Genomic DNA, 21,643 nt, shown 5'->3' on the forward strand with positions numbered 1-21,643 from the left:
GAGGAGTAAAGATGAGGGTGTGCAAAGTGGAACAGAGGATGGGGGGGGGAGAAAGAGAGACAGATACAAAAAGACTGTGACAGTCATCCATTTGACCCAGGCTGTTGAGTGAGATCAGTCTGGCTTGTCAAATCTCTGTGCTAACAGTGAATAGCCATATCTGTGCAGGGCATAGAAGGGTGTCATGCACTATGGTTTCATGGTTCAGGATAAGGCTGGATGAAGCCATTGGCTTGATGACACAGAGACAGACAGACACACTTTCACTTTCCTTCCAACTCCTCGTCTCCTGCTTTCTGTGACTGAAACTGAACTGAAACAGGGGCGCTTGCTTCAGTGCAGTGTGCCTGTTTTTATAGAAAAAGACTAACAACGAGCAGCTTTGCTATGTTTTAAAGAGGGCAAACCATTTCTTGCTCACAGATTAAACCCACCCTCCAATTATTGTACAATAAGAACCCTTCATCCCTACTTCAGAGAGGCCCTCCTCCTGCTCATGTCTGCAATACACTGTAATAACCTTCTCATCCACACGCACGCACACACACACACACACACACACACGCACACAGAGGACCTATTACTGCCTCATTAGCCTGAATCATACAAGAATTAGACTGCAGCCTGGCGACAGTAGCACAGAGAATGGCTCTTTTTTTGCTCAGGAGTCAGGGGTTAAGTTACCAATCAAAGTAGCCAGGCAGATGTATCGAGACATTTTAATATTGGCCATTGTGGAAGCTGTAAAAAATTTTAATCTCTCTCTGGCACGGTTGCCCCCTAAGGCAACTCAAATAACAGTCTTCAGGAGGGGGGTCGGTGTTCAAAGAATTGATGTACCCTGTGGCATTTGGATAATTGTGTTGGAATTGCTGCCACCTTGAACAGTTTTCAGGCTGAGCAGCTTTTCTTTCTTTAAACTATTTGCTTACCTGGACCACAGATTTCTCTGTTTTCTAACTGCAAGTGTTGGAATTCGGTGTTTTTTCTTCACTTTCTCCAGAAAAGATGTCGAGCCGCTGAGATCATCCAGGTACGCTTACACATAATAATGCAAAGGTGTCTTTGCTGTGCTCTTTCATGCAGGATAAATAAACGTGGACAGCTCAGTGAAAATGCATCACTTTATATCCAAATCTGAGCAACAAAGTCAAACCGGATGCTCGTCACAATGAGAGCAAAGCAACATATTAAATGATTCATATAGAAATACAATAATTATTATATTGAATATTTCACGGTTTTGTGCATTTTCATCGGCATGAATCCAAATTAGTATCACTGTATGAAAATAATTGTTATATGAAAGCACGATAGTCATTAGTGCTCTGTGATACTGCACATGTTGGTATTGAGTCAATACAAGTAAATACAGGCCGGAGTTTCCAGCACTGACACTTTGGCCTTACAGCGAGCAGCGTGTCATCACTTCTGCAATTCGTTCCACAGTAATTAAATAATTAAATAACACAACGACCTTTCAGCTTCTTTCAAAAACGTTTTCTGGAGACTGGAGTTTAAACGTGCCGTCTGCACTTTGACTTATTATTATCCACTGAACTTAAAGACAAAGATCCTATCACGTTAGCATCGATCCGATACCAATACCAGCATCGACACTGCGGATGTGTCGATCCGCCCACCTCTCACAGGCGCTGTGGTGCCTCTGACTGTGTCGGCTCCTTCCCTGTTAGAAATGAGCCTCTCCAGTACTGTCGCACTCTTTCTTTGCACCGTGTAACCAGCTCCTGTCACGGGGACACTTGAAGCAACAACGACAACAACCTGCTTTCTTTGAAACCACAGAAAATCAGGGTTCAGCACTATACAGCCAGCATACTGAGCACTCAGTATAAAGGGCAAACTGGGGCAGGTGTTTTTACTGGGCCCCGGTTAATATAATATAAACCAGCAGAGGGGGCAAATGATGAAGACTGGGCCGAAACAATAGGACGCTCAAACTCACAACTCTGTTTATCAGGTTTTACACCTGCAAAGCAGATTATTTCCATCTTACCTGTCGGATCTCCCTTCTTCCTCTTTATTTCCTTTTTCTTCTTCACGTGGATGTTCCTCCTCATCGCCTAACCCCCCACCCTCCCCCCAACCCCCATTTCTGTGGTCCTGTCCTCACCCAGGGTTCAGACTAATGACTAGTGACAGTCCACTGAGGGGAGCGAGCTGTTTGCAGTCAGCAGTGCGTTTGTTGGTAATTATTTTCTAGAGTGTCACATTAGTGTCAGCCTCATGGCGGTGAGAGAGGAGCGAGGACGGGGCCTCGGCGCAGAGTGAGGGGAGGGGAAAGGGTGTGATGTTTGGTGGTGGGCAGTGTTGTATTTATGTGTGCAGACTGTATGGTGGGCTGAGGACACCGGCTGACAGCGCTGTTTGCAAAAGGTTTTACACTTTTCCATCTTTTCCTTTTCCCCTTTGAGTCTCACCTGGATTACAGGTAACATGGCTTTAAAACCAAAACATTAAAAAGGTGGAAAGATTACGACCAAAAAATGGGCAGAAAATCCCGGCGCAGCAACTCGAGACGGGTTTGAACAGGTGTTCAAAGGTGTTCGGTTTTCCAGCCGGCTAAAGACATGAAAAGCAAAAAGCAGGACCAGCTGCCTTTCAGAGTCTTCGTCGTCCATGTTTGTTAAATTAGTGCCAAACGTAGACCCCAGAAATCCCTCTAACTGGGATGTTTTGTCTGACAAATAAGACAAACGTCCATTTTTTTCTTGAGCTTCTGTTTTTCCAAAATCAGGAGGCTAAACAAGCATTTAGGTAAAGATGACCAGAAAATAGGAAACGCACACAGCAGGCAAGCAGCTTCCAAATCAACGGATTATGATTCCCGGGTGGAACTGAAAACGTTCCCTGATATTTATTGTTGAGAATAACACATCTAAATTTGCCCGTCTCAGCTTAGTTCGTTTGTTAAATAGACCTGCTCAGCAACTTAACTACAGTGTTGACAGCTGGGCAGCAGTTCATGAATAATGCAGACACGATGAGTAATCCATTTATTTAACCTCCAGATGTAAAGAGTGTAAGTGCACGATCACAAGGCTGCCTATTTTAAACCATCAGCTGGGTGAGCGGAGCGCTGAAGCTGGTGGTTGTTATAAAAATGATATTTTCAGAGCCCAGTTTGAGTCATTTGGATTCACCGGCTGTTGTACTGGAGGAGAAAGAAATGACGCTTTAGTGACGTGTTATTTCTGTAACGTGGTGAAAACCTGAAGAATAAATTCGTCATTATTGGCTCAAATCTGTGTTGTTTATTTCTGAAACACTGAACGTGCTGCACGTGTAACTTTCTGCTCACCTGTCAGCTGTGTGTAGACGTACAGACCGAGTCTCTGGACGAACAACAGATCAGCAGATTTTGGTATATTGACAAATACGACATTAGAAATAAGATGTTTGGTGTTGTTTGACATAAATATTGTGCTGGCTATATGTTGATAATAATTCGGGTAAAATCATCATTAATTAATAGTAAGAATAATAATAATAAATATATAAAATATTTTTTTATTGTATTTAATAAACTCTGAATTTAGCTGCTGTAATTGTTTTGGCAAATTTAGGTTGGACTGTTTTCAGGCCTGTTTACCTCCAACAGACGATCTGTATTTTATTCTTTCTGCGATATTTAAATATTTCTCTCGATGAAACAACAGCCTGTTTAACTCTGCTGGGTTTATTATTATTTCTTTTTTTAGATGTGGGAACTTTGACGACTTGTTCAGAATTATGAGACAGAAGATGGAAAATCAGCTGTTTTAATTCTGCTTATTAAGACCTGTTTAGCTTGTAGCTGTAACTAAATGCATTTAGTCAAATACATTATTCTGAATAATGCGTTACATATATTTCTCTCTGGCACTGCAAACAACAAACAATGATCAGCATTGTATGTGGTTATAATGGTTATTTTTTTGCAGGAGGTAACAAAAACAAATGTCCCCGTGTCTTTGAAAGCACGATGTAAATAAGTAACCGTGTTGGTGTACAGTATGATTTCTTATTGCTGTTTGCATCTGCAGCCTCTACTGGACCGTGACCTTTAACCACTGCGTCACTTTGTCTTTCTTTTCTAATCCTTTCGTCCTTCCCGTCACTCATGAGTCCTACATCACCTGGTATCCCACCACACCTATCAGCGATGCATCCCACAGGTAAAACGTTCCTTCAGTTTATCACCGTCACGTTTCCTAAAACTAGGCTCGAGTAAAAGCCGTGACGTGTCTGAGACACATTCCTGAAAGTGCTGAAGAAGTTGTGGGATCCTTAAACCGTCACACATTTGGCGGCAGAGTAGAGACAAAAGTTGAGGAAACACAACAGTGTGCTGTGAATGTGAACACACACAGCCGAGTGTGTTTACACGTGTGGCGGAGGGCAGACGCCCGCCCCCTCGGGAGGAAGCGATCAATGATTGAGACCATAATGCACCTCTCTGTATTCTTGCTCACATTCACGCTCACACGCTGCTTTGGGGACCCGTCACACACACACATCGTCACATGTTCGACAGCTCATCTCTCACACGTTCTCTTCCACTCCATCTTGCAGCTGTCTGGTCGATGGCCTCTCTGTGTCTCACTTCCACTGCTGAGTCTTTGGCAGACTGCTCTGCTCTGCGCTGTCTCTCTGTATGTTAATATAGTAGCTAACCTCTCTCTCCATAGCACTGCTACCAGACAGTCTCTATGTTGATATACTGAGAAGAGTGTAGCACTCGGCTGCACAACTACTACCCGACTGACTCCAGAGAACTGAGCGCTCTTCCTCTTCACTGCTGATGCTGCCACTCTGCCCATCCTGCCGGGGCTCTTCCCGTTACCGTCGGTGAGACTTTGAATTGTGCCCGGCTCTCCTTTAACTTCACCAGCAGGTACACCCACCAAAACAAAACAATAATCATTCGGCCCGTTTTTATATCATTTTGCTTTTAATTTGGCAACATTGTATGAATTTTGAAGCCATTTTGCTGTAATTGGACATTGTGAGTCTCACAGCAAAAAGTAATTATCTCTAATTGGTCTGTGGGAATGATTACAGCAGTAACTTAGTTTATCCAGTGCCCCAGAAAAAAAGCAACAACAACTGATATGAAAGGCGGAGTAAAAAAAATAAAACATGACGATTTACTGTTCACTACTCCAATTGAGAAAGTTAAAAGACTCTACAGATGACCTCTGGCATCCTAATAAAAGAAGTGAAGAACTCTCATCATGTTGATTTAATTCCCCTCATCTCATCTCTTACTTGCTGGGAATTACACTGAAGACCACAGAAACTAAGCTGTGACATTTAAATACCATTAAAACTGCTTGTAAATGATTCAAAACTCAATTTTCTTTTAAAGGAAGAAAAAAACGGAGCGAGATGGGGCAGATGAATATGACCACATAAACCAGAACCAAAAAGACACACACACACAATCTAAGCATAAACTGCGTGCATTAAGATGTTATGCTCTGCGTGTGTACGGCAGTCAAGAAGACAGCCAAGTGACTCACCTCCTGCCAGAAAATGAAAGCTTACAATTAACATCGCATCCCATCATCCTCAGCTGAGCGGGCAGGCCTGTAATTGGCTGGCTGACCAGCCTGCGTGGCTTCGGGTGGCAATTTATTCTGGGAGCCGTGCAGTTACCCTGGGCGGCTAACGGTCCCTGTGCCGTAACCTGGCTGAGGCAGCGGGGACATCATTAACACTTCACTGGGCCTGCAGGACACACACCCATCATCCACTGCGCACCCCCCACAGCCACTAGCACACGGGGCAAATTGGAGGAACGGGGAAGAAATAATAATCGTAATGTCAATGCAGCCACTCGTGGGGAGCGGGTGTTCACTGATCACTTGGCAAATTAGGATATTTTGGGTGTTTCTCAGCCAAACAACAGAGGAGGGGTTTCCAAAAAAGGTGACTTTTGATTACACATTTGCAATTAAACGGAGGTCATTCAGTTTGGGAATCCTCTGCGTTTAATCCTCGCCTTTACCCCTGGCGTGTGCGGGTGTGTGACGGCATGTGTGACCTCAAAACAACAAGGACTGAATGAGAGGGAGCTCTCTAAGCGGAGCAATGACCTTGCTTTGTCACGAGGGACACATGTGTTGCACCCTCCCGCACTGGTCCGAGGGCAACACGGCGACAGAGTCGGTCTGGACTCTGGTTTACGTGTCCCTTTATAGGTCTGCATCTGCTGTCTGGCCCTCCACCTCTCCACCAGCGGCTGGGTGTGAAAGGAAGTGGTACACATGGCAAGCTTCATCTCTGGGAGCATTTTAAGGATGCGGGAGACAGCTGAACTGTCCAGGCTAAACGGTGGCCCTCTTCACTCTTGGCTAATGCCATCGAGAGAGTCAGTGTTTATTTTTACATCTCAATTATGTGGTGTGTTTTCAGGCTGATTTAGTACAGCGAAGCCACTGATCTCAAGCTATGTTTCCCCACAACCCTCTTCCTTGTGTCTCCTTGGCCGGGATATTCCCATTTCACTCATTTCCTATCTCAGGACTGTGTCTCGCTCTCTGATTACACACACACACACACACACATACAAATGCAGGCACACAGGCTCACAGCCAAATGGCTGTTCATTAAAGACAGGGACCTGAGGGGAAGCAATCGTCTGAGAGACGGAAATTGCGTGTCACATTAGATTAGCAGTGTAAAGCCTCTGGATTGGCTCGAGGGAATAAGGAATTATTTCAATTACATTATTTCAAAAAGTCTTTAAGCAATACCAATACCGATAAAAACAAATTAAGAGTGATTTGGGCTGATTTGTGGCGCTCTGAGCTGTTCTTTCTGACAATGTGCTGGAAATCAGATATGAATAATGTAGATATTACGCCGCGCGTCATGTGTTGGACTTGAAAGCAGATTATCTGTGACAAATAATACCATTGGTTTGCACTGTGTCTCATCAAAAGGGAATATTCCCAAGTGTCAATCACACAGGCTGGCGACTGTACATGCTCAGTGAGCCACGGAGGAACAGATAACTCATTTACCTGCCATTCAAAGCAGCGGCGCCACACGCGCGCGCGCGAGCGCACAGAAAGTGATGAGTTGGTGAACTTGGTATATAGCACTAATGCACTGAAAGCGGCTGAAAAGTTTAATTTTGGTGCATGCATGTCCTTCATAAACTCAGATCGATGTGGTGGATTCGACTCTGCGAGTTAAGAAGCGCAGGTGACAATAACCGGATATTCACGAGTTTTCAGTGAAAGTTACCACGTTTGATTCTATATTCGCAGATATAATCTGACACTTTTAATCCCCCAAGTTCTCTTCTTATCCCCACCCACCCCTACTCTGTGGGCAGCTGATAAGTGCATTTTTCTTTTGACTCAATTTCACTGTAACTCACCTTAAGCGAGGACGAGAAATTGAAAGTGTCCATCGCACGCGGCGTGTCTCAGGGGGAGAGCGCGGAGGAGAGAGGGGTGGGGGGACGAGGCTACAGAGAAAGAGGGCAGGGTAAAGTGGAAAGAGAGGGGGTGGAGGGGGGATTGTCACACAGAGCGCACAGACCAACAGAGACAGACCGACCCGCAGCCAGTCCACTCACTGATGCCTCGATCCTGCGCAGGAACACAGCAGCTACGCGCCTCATCTCAGCCTTAACTCGTAAACACTCACAACATCTGGAGAAAAGCCGACGCTGCCCGCAGCTGCAGGTCTTTTCCCCTCTCTCATTCCTGCGTAACCGGGAGAAAGTGCCGCGTCCTTGAAATTAACTGTAACTTGGAAGAAAGGCAAAGTGAGAAAGAGAGAGAGTTGGCGGCGAAATAAATCTCGCTTCATCACGGTAAGTGCTGACTGATGCTTCGCGATCATTCCAGTGATTACGCCTTCATTCGGTTTAATTGGTTTAATTGGCTTTTCGATTGCCATGTGTTCTGATGTGAAGTTTTGTTGCGTGTGTTTTTCTAAAGTTAGGGAACTTGTGAGCTTTCGTTACTGAGAAAAAAGCCCCCACTTTCATAACACACTCGTGGAAAGACTTGGAAAAACGGTAGGAGGCTAATTCCTGGGATAAACCGGGGTCACATTTGGACTCGCGCTCTTGGACGCGAGCAGAAAGTACGAGGCGCTGAAAAACTGTCAGTAATTTGCAACATTTCGTCTGTATTTTGCCAGTTTGTTCATTTAGGGACTTTTTTTGTTTTAAAAAAATTAAGTCGTTTTTGTCCCTCTTAAGAGTCCCAACTTTTATTTTGTTTTTGGTAAATTTCCTGAATAGTTTTGCTTCTGATGTAAGAAAAAAAAATGGTTGGGTGGGCCCAAACCTTTTTTTCTGTTTGAGGCCTCTCATCATTTCATATGAAGCGCACTTCTTCAAACTTCTCAATAACTAAAGCGGATCAGTCTTTTGCGCGTCAGCACAGATTACTTTTGTGCCAAAAAAGAATAAAAACAACAACAACAACAAAAATATTCCTAGAATTTAATTTTACCGGACACATTTGTCTTGATTTATTCTCTTTTCAAGTCAAACAGTTCATTACGACTGAAAGAAGAAGGAGAAAAAAGAATCGTCGTCTTTCCCAAATGCGTTTGCACGATTTCCCCAATTTAATCGCTTAGACTTCGCTATCAAAATGATCCTTTGCAGGCTCCAGCTACGTGTGTGTTTTATTGGCAATTTATTCCCGTCGTAATTATTTACAGGCGCAGTAGGCCTCCTCAAACCCATTTTTCTGCTGAAATTAGTCGAAACCCGTAATTGTAAAAATGCCTCACAAAAGCAACTGGGTGTATTTCACAAAATGAAGAAATCAAGATCTTGTCATTAAAGAGGACATCAAACAATTTCCTGTAAATTTGACAAAATGAAATAATTTTCTGTCTGCCTAACAACAGTCAGCATTCTTCACTGAGAATCATTTCTTCTTGTGTCTCATCCAAACACTTTTCTCTCTCCTCTCCTTTGTCTCCTTGTCTTCTCAGAACCAGCATAAAGGAGGTGAATGGACCTCCACCGCCCCTTCAAGATGGACAGCCCCTCCTACCTACCGGCTCCACTGGCGTCCCCTGCCCTGATGGTCCTAGCTTCCACTGCAGAGTCTGGCCGAGACGCCTCTGTCCCTTGCCAAGCGCCGAGGCCCTTCGGCGTCCCCGTCTCTGTGGAGAAGGACCTCCACCTCCCCTTCCCTTCAGCCTCCTACACGTTTACCTCCATGTATCAGCGCCAGGGCCCCATGTCAGGCACCTTTTCGTCCCGAGACTTCCCGGCCTCCCTGCTCCACCTGCACCCACAGTTCACCCCACCAAACCTGGACTGCTCCACCCTGGGCATGCTCAACCACAGCGGTGTGGGCGCCTTCCGGCCTTTCTCCTCGCCTCAAGATGAGAGGGAGTCCGGGGGTTACCAGTCTGCTTTCACCCCCGCCAAGAGGCTGAAAAGCTGCTTTCCAGAGGTGGAGGGGAAGGAGTTTGACTTTGGCTCCCTCGGAGGCTCCCTCAAAGCTGGGGAGGAGTCGGGGAGGAAGCTGTTCTCCATGTCCGGCCTGCTGTCTGATGGAGAGGCTTCATCGAGCCCCGAGGAGCGCAAAGAGCACAGTGAGTGAGACGCACACGACGCGCTGTTATGTTTGCACAATTCTCCCAGCTCGTATCTAAAGAGAAAGCGCAGTCACTCACCGGGCTTCTTTAAAGTATGCAGCGTTTAACCAGCACATCAAAGGCTTTGCTCGCCCCTGACATGACAGGGCCAGTGAGGGTAACATATCCTCTGCAGCTGCATCCACTAAAGGTGACAAATTTTGTGAGTAAAGGCATATCTGAAAACATTTCCCCCTTTTGCACTTTAGTCGTCAGCATGTAGTCGGGCAAAGTGTTTACGGAGGCAGGCTGTGAGCGGCTTTGACACAAATAAATTGAACGCTGTCACTTATTCAGCTCAGTGATCATTAGCCACATATGACCATTAGGGCTGTTGGAAGTCAGATTTTTCTTGGTGGCTGAGGAACACAAATACATGGGAGCGTGTGGAGGGTTAACACGGGAGGAGTGAGAGTTGGAACGAATGACACCCTGTCAGAGATAACGAGGTGGCAGAGATAGAGAGGAAGGGATGGAGGAGGATACAGAAAAAGAGAGAGGGAGACGTGGCGATGCGCCTCAGCCTGAGCTTCCCCACGACAACCCTCAGCTCAATATGGCCGCCCACACCAGCCGTCTGATTTGTTGACAAATGAGTGGGAGAGGTGTCAGTCAGCGTGCCGCAGAGGGAGAGACGCTCCTCATTACTCCCAGGGATAATTGCCCAACGACGCGGGGGCACAACACTCGCCTCAGAGGCAGCGGGGAGGGAGTGAAGGAGCCAGAGTCGGGGAGGCGATGCTAGGCATGATGGGAAATCAAACCCCCTCAGTGGCGGTCGCCAAAGGGAGCGCCTGACAGATGAAAGGGACCAGGGAGGAGAGAGAGGAGAGAGCACCCAAAGGCTCAGCAGATCAGAGGGGGACACCATCGAAAATAATGACAATGAGAGGGGGGTGGGGGTGGGGGTGAGATGGAGAGGGGGCAAAGGCAGGAGGGGGAGATACGCGCTCTCGTACATTTCACCTAAAGGAAACTTTCATCCCACACATAAAGGGCGGCAGCAGGGACGAGTTGTCTTAAGAAAAGTTTGGATTGTGCGCCGTGTGTGTGTCTCTATGCATATGTGCTCGTCTTTGTGCAAACTTGCTGATTTTGTCGTTGGCTGGTAGCTGAGTGACAGGGCCAGGGAGGCGGAGTGGCAGCGAGGAATCTCAATATGGAATTTTAATAAGGACAGGGAAAGACGAGATGCCAGCCGGCGCTGGTGTGAGAGGTGTGTCTGCCTGACAGTGTTTGCTCGGCGCGCTCGTGCGTGCGTGCTTACCTCCTGATTTTGGGAATCTCATTTGGGGAATGTTGACAAGGACAAAAGACGGGGTCGACTGGAACATGGGGAGCATCTCTGTGCCAAAGAAAAAATGGATTCATGCACATTGGAAGCTGCTTTTCCAGCTTTATCCAATTAGATTGGAGCTCGGGCAAACTAAGAGCCTTAATGCAATTGAGCTCCCAGCACTTTCCTAAGTCTGACATACACTTGTTCCTCTTGACTGGGTAACAGACAGTCACTTCAGGACCAAAAGTCTTAAGTGTTAAGCTTGAAATCTTCTTTGGGTGCGAGAGCGTCTGCTGCTCGCACACAGCGGCAGCAGACGCTCTCGCGGAAGTACGAAGCAGACCATAAAATCCTACCTTTAGTTTTTTCATCAGTGCAGAGTTTGCTTCTTTTTAAATCTTCATTTAACATTTTCGGCCCTTTGTACTGAGACCCTCTGTGGCTCCGCAGCACACCTGAATATTTAAACTGGCTCAAATTCCCTTTGGTCCTGTAAACATACAAAAACATTTATATTGTCAGAACACACAGTAACTAATGGCTTTTCCCTGTGTGAGATTCCTCCTCAGTGTTTTCCATCAGCAGAAAGATCTGCAGGAATTTTTGGCGCTGTCTCCAGCAGGGCGCACAGGTGACCACGCGTTTTGCTTCCTCTCATGTTTCTTTGTCAGTCCAGACAAGCAAGCGGGTACACCGTACCTCTCCCCACCTGCCTCGCCTGTCATTGCCATCGGCCACCTTTTCTGTCCATTTAGTGTCTTCCTCGTGTCGATTTCCCCTCCCAGGCTCGCCGCTGTTTTATCAGGGAAGGTCTGAGATGCACGGTGTGCTCTGACAGCTGTTCAAACAGCCACGCTCGCTTTCAAAGGGCAGATGTCTTCACTGGAGCGAGTCATGCTTATTTTCCTCAGGGAGACGCTTCCCACCGCAGGACTGAGCTGGAACTAAAATGCTCCTTTACCAGAAACATGAGTTTGGGAAACCGGAGGAGTAGAGTGGCAAAAAACATGCCAGGGCCAGATGCTGTGTGTGCGTACGTGCATGTGTGTGCGTCTCACAGTGGTGGCAAAGCTAAGTGACAGCTGTGATAATGGGAGCCAGATGTTTGAGAGCACTAGTGTTGTGATGCAGCACTTAAACAGTGGATTCAGCTGCCAGAACACCTTCACCTGCAGAAATCATGCGAAGGCAAACAGAATATTAAAAACAGCAGATAACAAAACTTTTAATTAAACTTATTTTTGGTAAATAAAAAACGTCCTTGTCAGTTGTAAATCTTTAGCACTGTTTGGTGTATTTCACAAACGGCCTCTCCGAAAGGTAACTGTACTTTATACTGCATGTTTACTTGTGTCAGGTTGGAAAAAATGATGAACGAAAGCCTAAACGATCTCCTGAGCGAGTGTCGAGTCTGCATGCAAGAAGGGCCAAACTCGGCCTTTGAATGAGCCGCTGGAGACGTTACCCTCACTCGGAAGAGAAGGCTCCGAGAGTCTCACCTGAGTCTCACCTGCGTGAAACGATGTCCCGCGGGAAGGTATCAGCGGGGAAACATTTAAGCATCACACACTCGGAGGAGTCTCCACCAGATGCGCTCAGTGTGCAAGTGTCCTCCATGGTTGGTTACTCACGGGTTGTTGGCACGCCGTGCGGCTCGAGCACAATCGATATTCGCCTTAGATGTGACGCGTGGCACATGATGGGTTTGAGCTCATTCCAAACGAAGCTTATCTGCTGCGAGTTTGGGTGAACATGAGTTTATTTATAATTTCTTAGGAAGTGAATTAAGGACTGCTGGTGTTGCTTCGGTCATGAAAATATGAATATTGTCAGCTTCTTCAGCCACCACGAACGCACATTTAAAAAAATGTACTTATTGTGCATGTAATTTGTATTACACGTTCACACCTCTGCCTCTCTCGTACTGCAGTTGTTTCTGCTGATTTGATAAGAAGGACTCGCCTGCCGTGTTTGTGTGCAGCTGTCATTGAAGGCTGCTCATATCGAGCAGAGCTTCTCGTCGAAAGACGCAGTGTTTACATCCCCCAGCAGACCACAGGAGATCAATAGCAGCCACTCAATGCTCATGCATACACATATAGTACCTGCTATAATTCCCTATGTGTACACTCCTTATCTGGCAGACTAGCATATGGACTGCATGCATCAACAGTCACGCTAACCTTATGCGTCAGGGCAGGGTTTGTTCTTTTCTTTGTTTTTATGGCTCTTTGCTATGATTTTGTTTTTCTGTGCTGTGAGAAAAGTTTATTGCAAAAAGTGACGTTTTGTAAAAATAAGAATGTGTAAAAATAGGAGGCAGGAAATGAAGAACTAAAGGAAATAAGACCACATTTATTGGAAAGTACGGTATAGAAAAAAAGTGTAGCATCATTTTCTCCCGTCTGAAAATAAAAAAATAACAAAATAAAAAAGGATCTGAAATGTCACCGGGCAGCATCACACACAGAGAGGCGATGCTGAGTCTGTTTAAAGTTGCATGGTGTAAGCACTTCGTACGCTGACCACACTGCAGTCTTGTTCTTGGTTTTCGGCGCTCGGGGAGGAAGCATTACAATATTAATGGTGGCTGCGTTTGATGTGAGAGCACGTCGTGGTCGGCTGTTCCCCCTCCTGTTGTGATGGTGGTTTGTCCTCCTAATGTTCTCCCAGCTAAAAGAGGCTTTCATCCTGGCAGGAGGGGAAAGTCTTCTCAGCTTTTTTTTGTTCTACCTCCTTCTCTCCGTCGTATGAAGGCTGGAAGCAGGGAGTTTGTCTTGGTGTAGAAGTGCGCTGTGTGGTCCCATATATGTTTGTGCATGTGCGAATGGAGTGTGCAGCATTTGTGTCTGTGTAGGCGTTCTCTACACATGCCAGCGTCTTCAGGAGGCTGTGGACCACACTGCTCGTCACAGACAGACGAGACTTCTGTGAGTCTGGAAGCAGATTTTACAGTAGCACGGGGGAGGAGGGGGGAGGAGGGGGGAGGAGGGGGTCTTTTTTGCAGTGACCATCAGCACCTGTTAGACGGTCAACAGAACATGAGTCATAACACATCTTGTAGTTGATGCATCTGCCTCCGTCTCCTGCCGTGATCGTCCCACACGAGCTGGTGTGGTTGCAGAGTGGAAGGCTCGAGTGTGAGACATCGAGATAAAGAGAGCGAGAGTTGTAACGAGTGCAGGGCTCAGAGGTCGTTAACACAGCCTCCTCGTTGAAACGAACGCCTTCTTTCCATCTTTTCTTTGCTCCGTTTCTGCTTTTCTATACGTGCAGCTGATCGACCTGCTGCCTGTGATCTCACATCAAAGCCTTCATACGTGTGTGTGCGCATAGGAAATGCTCGGGGTAAAGATGGTGTTTCGCTAGATTGAATCCCGTGTTGGTAAGAAGTAGCACACACACACACGTCCTTCGTCCTGTCCCTGGAGCTTAACAAATCAGCGAGGCAGATAGGGAGGGTATGGAGGCCAAATTCTGGGGTTAAACACATGCCGCTGAGGAGACAGACAGCAAGACCCCACCAATCCTGCATGCTTGGATAACAGCCAGCAACCAACTCATATATATGATAGAAACTATATGTGTGTGTGTGTGTAAGCGCTTGTCTGCCAGTGACACACACAGACCTCATTACAGCATGTCAATTGTGCTTGTTGCAAGTCTCCCAGCTGTGGAGGAGCTCGACAAAAGCCAATAAGTGAAAGGCACGCCAGGCGTGGTAGTTTTACCTCCCAGATACACGACTTCCTGACATCACTCAGTGGCTCAGGGAGCAGGATTGGCACTTTTTGTTGATTAACAAGTGCGCGTTTTTTGGGGTGATTCAAAAAATAAAAAATGAATAAAGGGAAAGTGACTTCAGGGGCCTGGAAAATGTCAGCGTATCCATATAAGAGACACCAGCAGTTTGCTCCAGTGAGCAACAAATTGAGAGTTTGAACTTTTATGAATAATTGTCATTTTGCCCAGTAGGATGGTAAATTCTCCTGCTTTAAAATGCAGCGTTATGCACTGTGGGACTGTTAGCGCAAAGTGGTTTATACACCACGGGCTCCTGTCTCTTCCTTCCAGTGTGGGAATTTCTTGACGGCGTTGTGTAGTGCATAAATTTCACACTCCGAGTTGGGAAACTCAAACAACTCAGCAAACAGGGAGTGATTTTATACACTGAAAGTTGGGGTGGGGGGTTATATAACCACGTTCCTGCACAGGAAACGGCACAGATTACTTCCACGTGCATCCTAAAGACCCTCTGATCGATCAAGTCGCTTCCAGCGGTGCTTAACTCTTTGCCCAACTCTCTGCTATGCACCTCTGCCTGAAAGGTCAAAGTTTAGCAGGACTGACCCCTCACCCCGCTGTGTAGGGGTGTAAACACTCCCCCAATTCTCCACAGAGAGCTGCATTGGGTCTCAGCCATAAATCACAGCTCTGATAATTGGTAGGAAAACAGCAGTCCAGCAGTATATAACCTTTTACGTGTCGTCTCAGGTCTTTATTATGGTGCTAATGAGTGGCCGTGGAGCAGGGTTAGAGCTGCAAGCAAGAGGGGAGGAGACGAGGTTCGCCTCAGTAAAACACGGGCGACTTACACTCGCACATAAAAATACATCAGCACAGAAGCTCGATGCATCATCTGTACCTCATCTTGAGGAGATGCCAAGCTGCACACAGGAAGGAAGGATATGCGCATATTCAAACATTCCCCTACACACACATGCATATGCAAGGGAACCGCGCGCACGCAGCGGCTGGCAGGCTCAGCAGTGTCCATTACAGGCTGCCATTAGTATGGAGATTGTGCTAATTGCCCCCGCAGACCACACAGGCAGCGCTCGGCAGGCCGGCTGTGAGTCTGTGAAGCCGAGTGAGAGCAGAGACTCTTTATACGTCCTATTGTCTCGGTCACGACCTTATTAGCCCAATTACAAATCAATCACTGAATGATTATGGGATACATGCTGTGGATTGTTTCAATGCAAATGCTGCCATCCTGAGACTCACAGAGGCTGATCTTACATAACTGCTACTGTAATAATCCCGCCGACATCTGAAAAATGAGATCCGCACTCAGATGTGCAGTGCAATTGTGCCAGCTGTGAATCCCCAGGAGTTTTATTTGAACAGGTTTCAAAAGAAGGCGTAATTATATTGTTATTAGAAAAAAAGATTGTCGTATAAGGAAACAGGGAGTTCAAAATGCCAGAAATCTGTGGCTTATATGTGTTTGCTTATTCGAAACGTTATGAGATCCTTTCAGGATTGCACTGAATGCTCACCATGGAATCAAACAAGAACACTAAGCAACTATTTTGAGTTTGCTCGTGTTAGCGCTGGGCTCACTGTAAAGTGCTTCCAGGCAGCTGCTGCTGTGCTTTGGCATTAAATAAATAAATCAGACTGAATGTTGATGCTGGATCATTATCACATCAGCTGAGGGTTAGAGGTTCCTAACACGCATGCTTGCTTCTGAGCCGACCTTGGTGTGTGTTGCCCGGTTCAGTCCAGTCTCCTGATCAGTCATGTGGAGGAGAGTGAACTGTGAGCGGCGCCTGCGTGACCTCGCGGAGTGACAACACAGCGGAGAAGATCTATACCCGCTGGCGCTGCCACCGGCCTCTTTGTTCTCCTGTGTTTGCTGACGGGGGGGCTCACACGGCGCTGCGCTCACCACGGCTACACGGCAGTGAGTGTAAATGACACACACACACTGACATGTGTGTTTGCAGACACATTTCTTACCAGTCGCACACAAAAACAGCAAAAGCCATTACAGCTTGTCCGCTCTGCTCAGAGCATTGTATTAAAGCTCACTATATCTTTTTCCTAACAAGGCATCTGAGCCGGGAGAGTCGCCCGTCTGTGCCGGGATGCCTCACACTGCAGGCTGAGATGTTGCAGCAACAGCAGCGTTATATACAGCTCACCTTTGTTTGCACTGTAATGGCTGATTGATGCAACGACTCACCTCTAAGGCAGTTGTTCTCATTTTGCTTGTTTGTCCTGTTGTAATTTATCTCTTGTTTTCTTACCTCTACATGGACTGAAATGTAAAACTTTATTTTCACCTATAAAAGCGTGACCGATAAAACAAGAACGACGAACATCAGCGAGTGCTTTCCTTCCTTGAAGAATACGTCGTCCTCGTGGATTTCTTTAGAATTTGGTGCTTTGTACACGATGAGTTATCGCGCACGACCTCGCCTTTGTGTCTGCGGGTCACTGAAGAGAAGCTGCTCAATCATCTGTATCTTTCCAGCATTTGAAGATAAAACCATCGTCATCTGCTGTAATTGTTTGCTCCTCCAGGCAGACACAATAACATCCTTCAGGAAGTGTGACTAACCCAAACACAGGTGTATCACAGCACCAGGTGCTCGTGGTCCTCTCGTACCTGCAGCAGTCGCGCGGCGTTTCTGACAGTATCAGATCTTATCTCGAGGAGAGAGATGAGAGCGATAGGTCTTATCTGCAGCGATGCCCACGGACGAAGCCAAAGTAGGATGCTGTCCGCTCACACTGCTTTCAGGCCTGATGCGGGGTCCTTCTTTCCGGCTACACATTGCCTGGAAAAAACAAACCATTGAGACTTTGTTTGAAGTGTGCAACTAGTTAAGTCTCTCTAGAGTGCTGTTGCCTAATGGGTGAGGTTTCCACTGCTCACCTGCGCTGCACAAAGTGCATGTGGGACAGGTGTGTGATGGGAAAACAGGTGGGAGCGAGTTGGGCAGCGTATGTGCTTGTTTGTGTCAAAATGACTTGGCTGAAGCAACAATCCAGTGTAATAAGACGGCACAGTAACAGCTGTGGATCAGACTCAACCTTTTTTCTTGTTTCTTGGCAAACGCTGGCGTGCACGACTGAAGTCAAACACTTTCAGAATGAAAACAGATTCTTTGTAACAGCATCTGCAGGGTTTTTGTTGGTTTTGAGCAAACTGTGCAATTTCCTCACGTTCAGGAGTTTTTAGTATTAATCACCTCAAAGACAGTAAGTTATTATTTCTCTGACTGTTGTTACTAAATGTGCGATCATTTCCTCTCTTGCTAACCAGATGAATTCTGTTCTTTCTTTATGAGCTCATCTTTCTCCTTTTAATTGGAGCATATTTTAATTGCCTCTTTTTTCCTGCCAGTCTTCATGCTGTATGTTTCCACTTTTAAACAAATGAAGCGAGTACAGGAGAACAAACATAATTTAAGAGCAGGCTTCTTAAGGCTGATTGATGAAGAGTGATGATGATGATGATAATGATGCTGATCCATGCGATCAGTTTTATAAAAAATGCTTCCTTCTCAGCCGGTCTGTTTCCTTCACAGAGAGCCGTGTTTTAAAGAAGCTGTAGAAGCAAATCTTCATTTTTTCTCGTTTTTTGTCCAGTCAGTCGTAACAGCAGAGCTTATGTTATCTCTGTTTTATTATACTCCAACAGCTTCTCTGTAGCCTCTCAGCACCGTCTGTGGACCTCGTCTGCGTTTCCACAGCGTGCTTCATGCAACAGTTCAAATCGAGTTAATCCTCTTTCTTTCCTGTTTTAAATAAGAGTGGCAGGTAGCGGTGGCTTTGCTCCTGTCGAGTTTTGGTGCGTTACAAACACTAAAATTCTGGCCTTACGTTTGTTTAATGAGGCAAAGCTACGGTGCGTGTGTCTGCGTGTCACACGTGTCATCCACGCTCGTCTCCGGACCGGAGAACCGGACGTGGAGACGAGGTAATAAAGTAAAAGTAAAGTCCGCGGACGCTCGAGTCACTTACATTTTATACTGTGTTGTTATTGTTTCAGTGTCAGAGTCCTGCTGCACTAATTAAACTCTGAGTGTGAGTTACACACACACACACACACACACACACACACACACACACACACACGTGTTTGTCTCGGACTGTTTAGAAAAGTCGAGTCCTTGCAAGCAACAGAGCAATCCCCTCATTTTCTCCTTATTAAGCACTAATTGAGAGAACGAGTGAGAAGGGAAATGAAAATGAGACGTGATGAGGGCGCCACAGAATAATAGGAGAGAGCGAGCGAGCGAGCATTAATGTGTATTAATCAGCGGTCTGGGTAATACTGATCTGTATTTTTGGAGCCAATCTAATTTCAGCCTAACAGGGATTGTGATGTGTCTGTTAGCGTCATCCTGCCTCTTTCTCATAAACACCTGTGCTAAAGAAACACTGCAGAACTCATTGATCCATTGATTGAACATTAATGATTGTTTGCTACATAAAAAAATATTGCATTAACCAGATCAGAGGAATTGCAGTTGCTAACGTGCAGGAAACCTTTGCTACTGCTGGAAGGCTTTTCTGACAATTTGCTGGTGTTTTCCCCAAATCCCCGACTTTCAGAGGCCAGCTCAAACACCTGCTTATTCCACCCCTACTTTAGAGGAGAGTGGTGGCCACTGTGTCGTAGATATTGTCATCGAATTGTCATATTTCTCTTCTGGCAAAAATACATTTAAGTTAAACTTTGAAAACTGCAGAGGGAGATTGGTTGCCTTCAGAGTCTTGAGAGAGCTTCAGGTTTTGACAGAGTGAGACAGAGCCGGATATCTGTGTGTTTCAGGCTGTCTTGTGAGTGCAGGTTGTCGCCATCAGAATGAGTGACAGACCGCCGGTGAACGGCTCTGTCGCTGTCCGTTGTCACTGGCTTCCTGATCCAAAGTGACGGCACTGACTTTGACAGACAGCGCTCAGCAAAAGCATGCCAGAGTCGAGAGCTGACACTTTGTGGTCCACAGTTTCAGCTCTTCTACCTTTTCTTGTAAGCTGACCTTCATTGCTGTGCATCTGGTTTGGGTTTTTCCCTGTGATGGTTGTTTCAGGAATAAGGTGTTCAGAGTAACTAATACAAAGAAGTTACATCAAGTCAGGACCAATTTGAAAATGTACAAAGGAAAGTTTGACCTGATTTGAAGTTTGGCTGATCCGGTGACCCAAACAGACGCTCAGTTACCAAATTACACTGCGTTTGATCCTCATGTGAACAAAGAACCACATCACAGCTCTTTAAAAAGCGTAAAATAGCACCAGTAAGTCTGAGCAAATGTCCTGCACATATTTAAGTCTTAATGGCTCATTAAAATATTAAAGTCTCAGCTTAAAAAAGTCTGTTTTTATAGTGTGAAAAGATCTGGGGGGGTTATACCGGACTCTCCCCCGACTTCACCTAAACCTCAATATTTACTGAAACTCAGTTTTCTCTTAACCTTAAGTGAACCTTGGCTTTGTCACATCATGTAACTCATTTTAAACAGGGACAAATGTACACGCTCGGTACCAACGCAGTTTTACTCAGTTTTACACAGTTTTACACAGTTTTTAACACCCAGTTTGACACCAAAGTTAAAAAAAAGGATTTTCTCTTGAACTTCTTAAAGGAATTTAAGTACATGCAAACATCCTGACCTGTGGACTACAGCTGATTTCACAAACCTGTTTAAATAAAACCCTAAAACAACTAGTAACGTGTGTTTTAGGATAACAAAGTACACGACTTTACTGGCTTTGTTATCAGTGATTGCAGTCACCATCTTTCCCCGTGCTCACTGGCGTGCTTCTTCTTCTTCAGCGTATCAGGATACACAACAGCACACTTGTAGACTTGAAAGACTTTTGGTCCAGAAGTCCTGAAAATAGATTCAGGGTCAGGTTATGTAAACTAAGCTGGTCTGTAAAGACTAAACAGCGAGGAGCCCACGTTTCTAATCTAAAGCCACAAGATTTAATTACATTTGGTCTTGATTAAGAAATAAAGCCTGTGTTTTCACACATACCCAAGGACAGCTGTAAGTTTCTCCCTGACTTCCACTTCCTCGCTCCAATCTGGAGTCACTATCAAAGATCATTGAGCCATGCATCTCAATGAGGGGCAGATTGATTGGTCGGAGCGGAGGCAGGGTTCGATCTTTGCCCCGAGGTCCTGAGAAAGGAAATGTGGTCACAGGGACGCAGTCGCACAGCTAGCCGGTCCACTCTCCATCAATGAGATGATTGGACACATGTATGCTGGGCCACACCCGCAGCTGATGGAACAATTGTGACTAATGGAGAAGATGAGAGAGAGAAAGAGCGAGAGGGGGAGGCGGGGGGAGTTGGGAGTCTGTGCGCTGATTGACCCGTGGTCAGAGAGGTTATGTCCATTGATCTGCAGAGCAGGAGGAAAGGGTTTTGGCCTGAGCTGCTTCAGAATGAGTCTATTTGGGGTTCAGGATTGGCGTCCATTCCCACCAGGAGCTTTTTCATCATCTGACTCTCTGCGACTTACAGCTGCTGTCTGCTGTTGTTGGCGTTATGCACATTGCACTACAAAGGCCAAAGGCCAATCAATGCGCTACAAGAGGTTGATACAGATCTTATTAGTCAATGAATGATCATTAGCGGTCTAACGAGGCATTGATTTGCGCAGGGGCCAAAGGTCGCCGTGGTTGTGGCGAGTGTCTTTAATACATTAAACACAATTGATTGTAGAGTAGGAGGGATATTTTGAAGGATGCTGGAATTAGATTGGACAGTGAGAAATCTGAGGTCAAGCCAGGAGAGGAAGCGTAGGTGCCTTCCAAGCCGCCGAATGCGGTTAGGATTGAGCACCAGGCCGAGCAGCACATTTGTCTCGCAGGTATTACCGCTGCAGCCGCTCTGCAATTAATAAAAAGCAGATATGTAGAAGCACTAAGTCAAAGGCAACTGGACTTGCTGTTTCAAAGGCTGCTGCTACAGCCTTTGAAA

At 46.0% G+C, this 21,643-nt stretch overlaps 1 protein-coding gene across 5 annotated transcripts in view; it reads left to right on the forward strand.

Annotated features, from left to right (window-relative positions):
- The first annotated feature begins 3,843 nt into the window (after positions 1-3,843).
- Positions 3,844-21,643, forward strand: part of rnf220b (ring finger protein 220b) — a 30,715-nt gene continuing 12,915 nt past the window's right edge. For 2 of the 5 annotated variants that reach the window (XM_084922015.1, XM_084922017.1), the window contains exons 1-2: positions 7,524-7,834; positions 8,977-9,588. In XM_084922015.1, the coding sequence (XP_084778141.1) occupies positions 8,997-9,588 (592 nt within the window). In that variant the 5' untranslated portion in view covers positions 7,524-7,834; positions 8,977-8,996. Of the gene's footprint in view, positions 4,179-7,522; positions 7,835-8,976; positions 9,589-21,643 lie in introns of those variants that run through there. The other 3 variants (XM_084922016.1, XM_084922019.1, XM_084922018.1) reach the window with 3 other exon arrangements.

Source organism: Perissodus microlepis, chromosome 23, assembly GCF_051167445.1.
Source record: "Perissodus microlepis isolate ML-2025 ecotype Zambia chromosome 23, ASM5116744v1, whole genome shotgun sequence".
NCBI lineage: Eukaryota > Metazoa > Chordata > Actinopteri > Cichliformes > Cichlidae > Perissodus > Perissodus microlepis.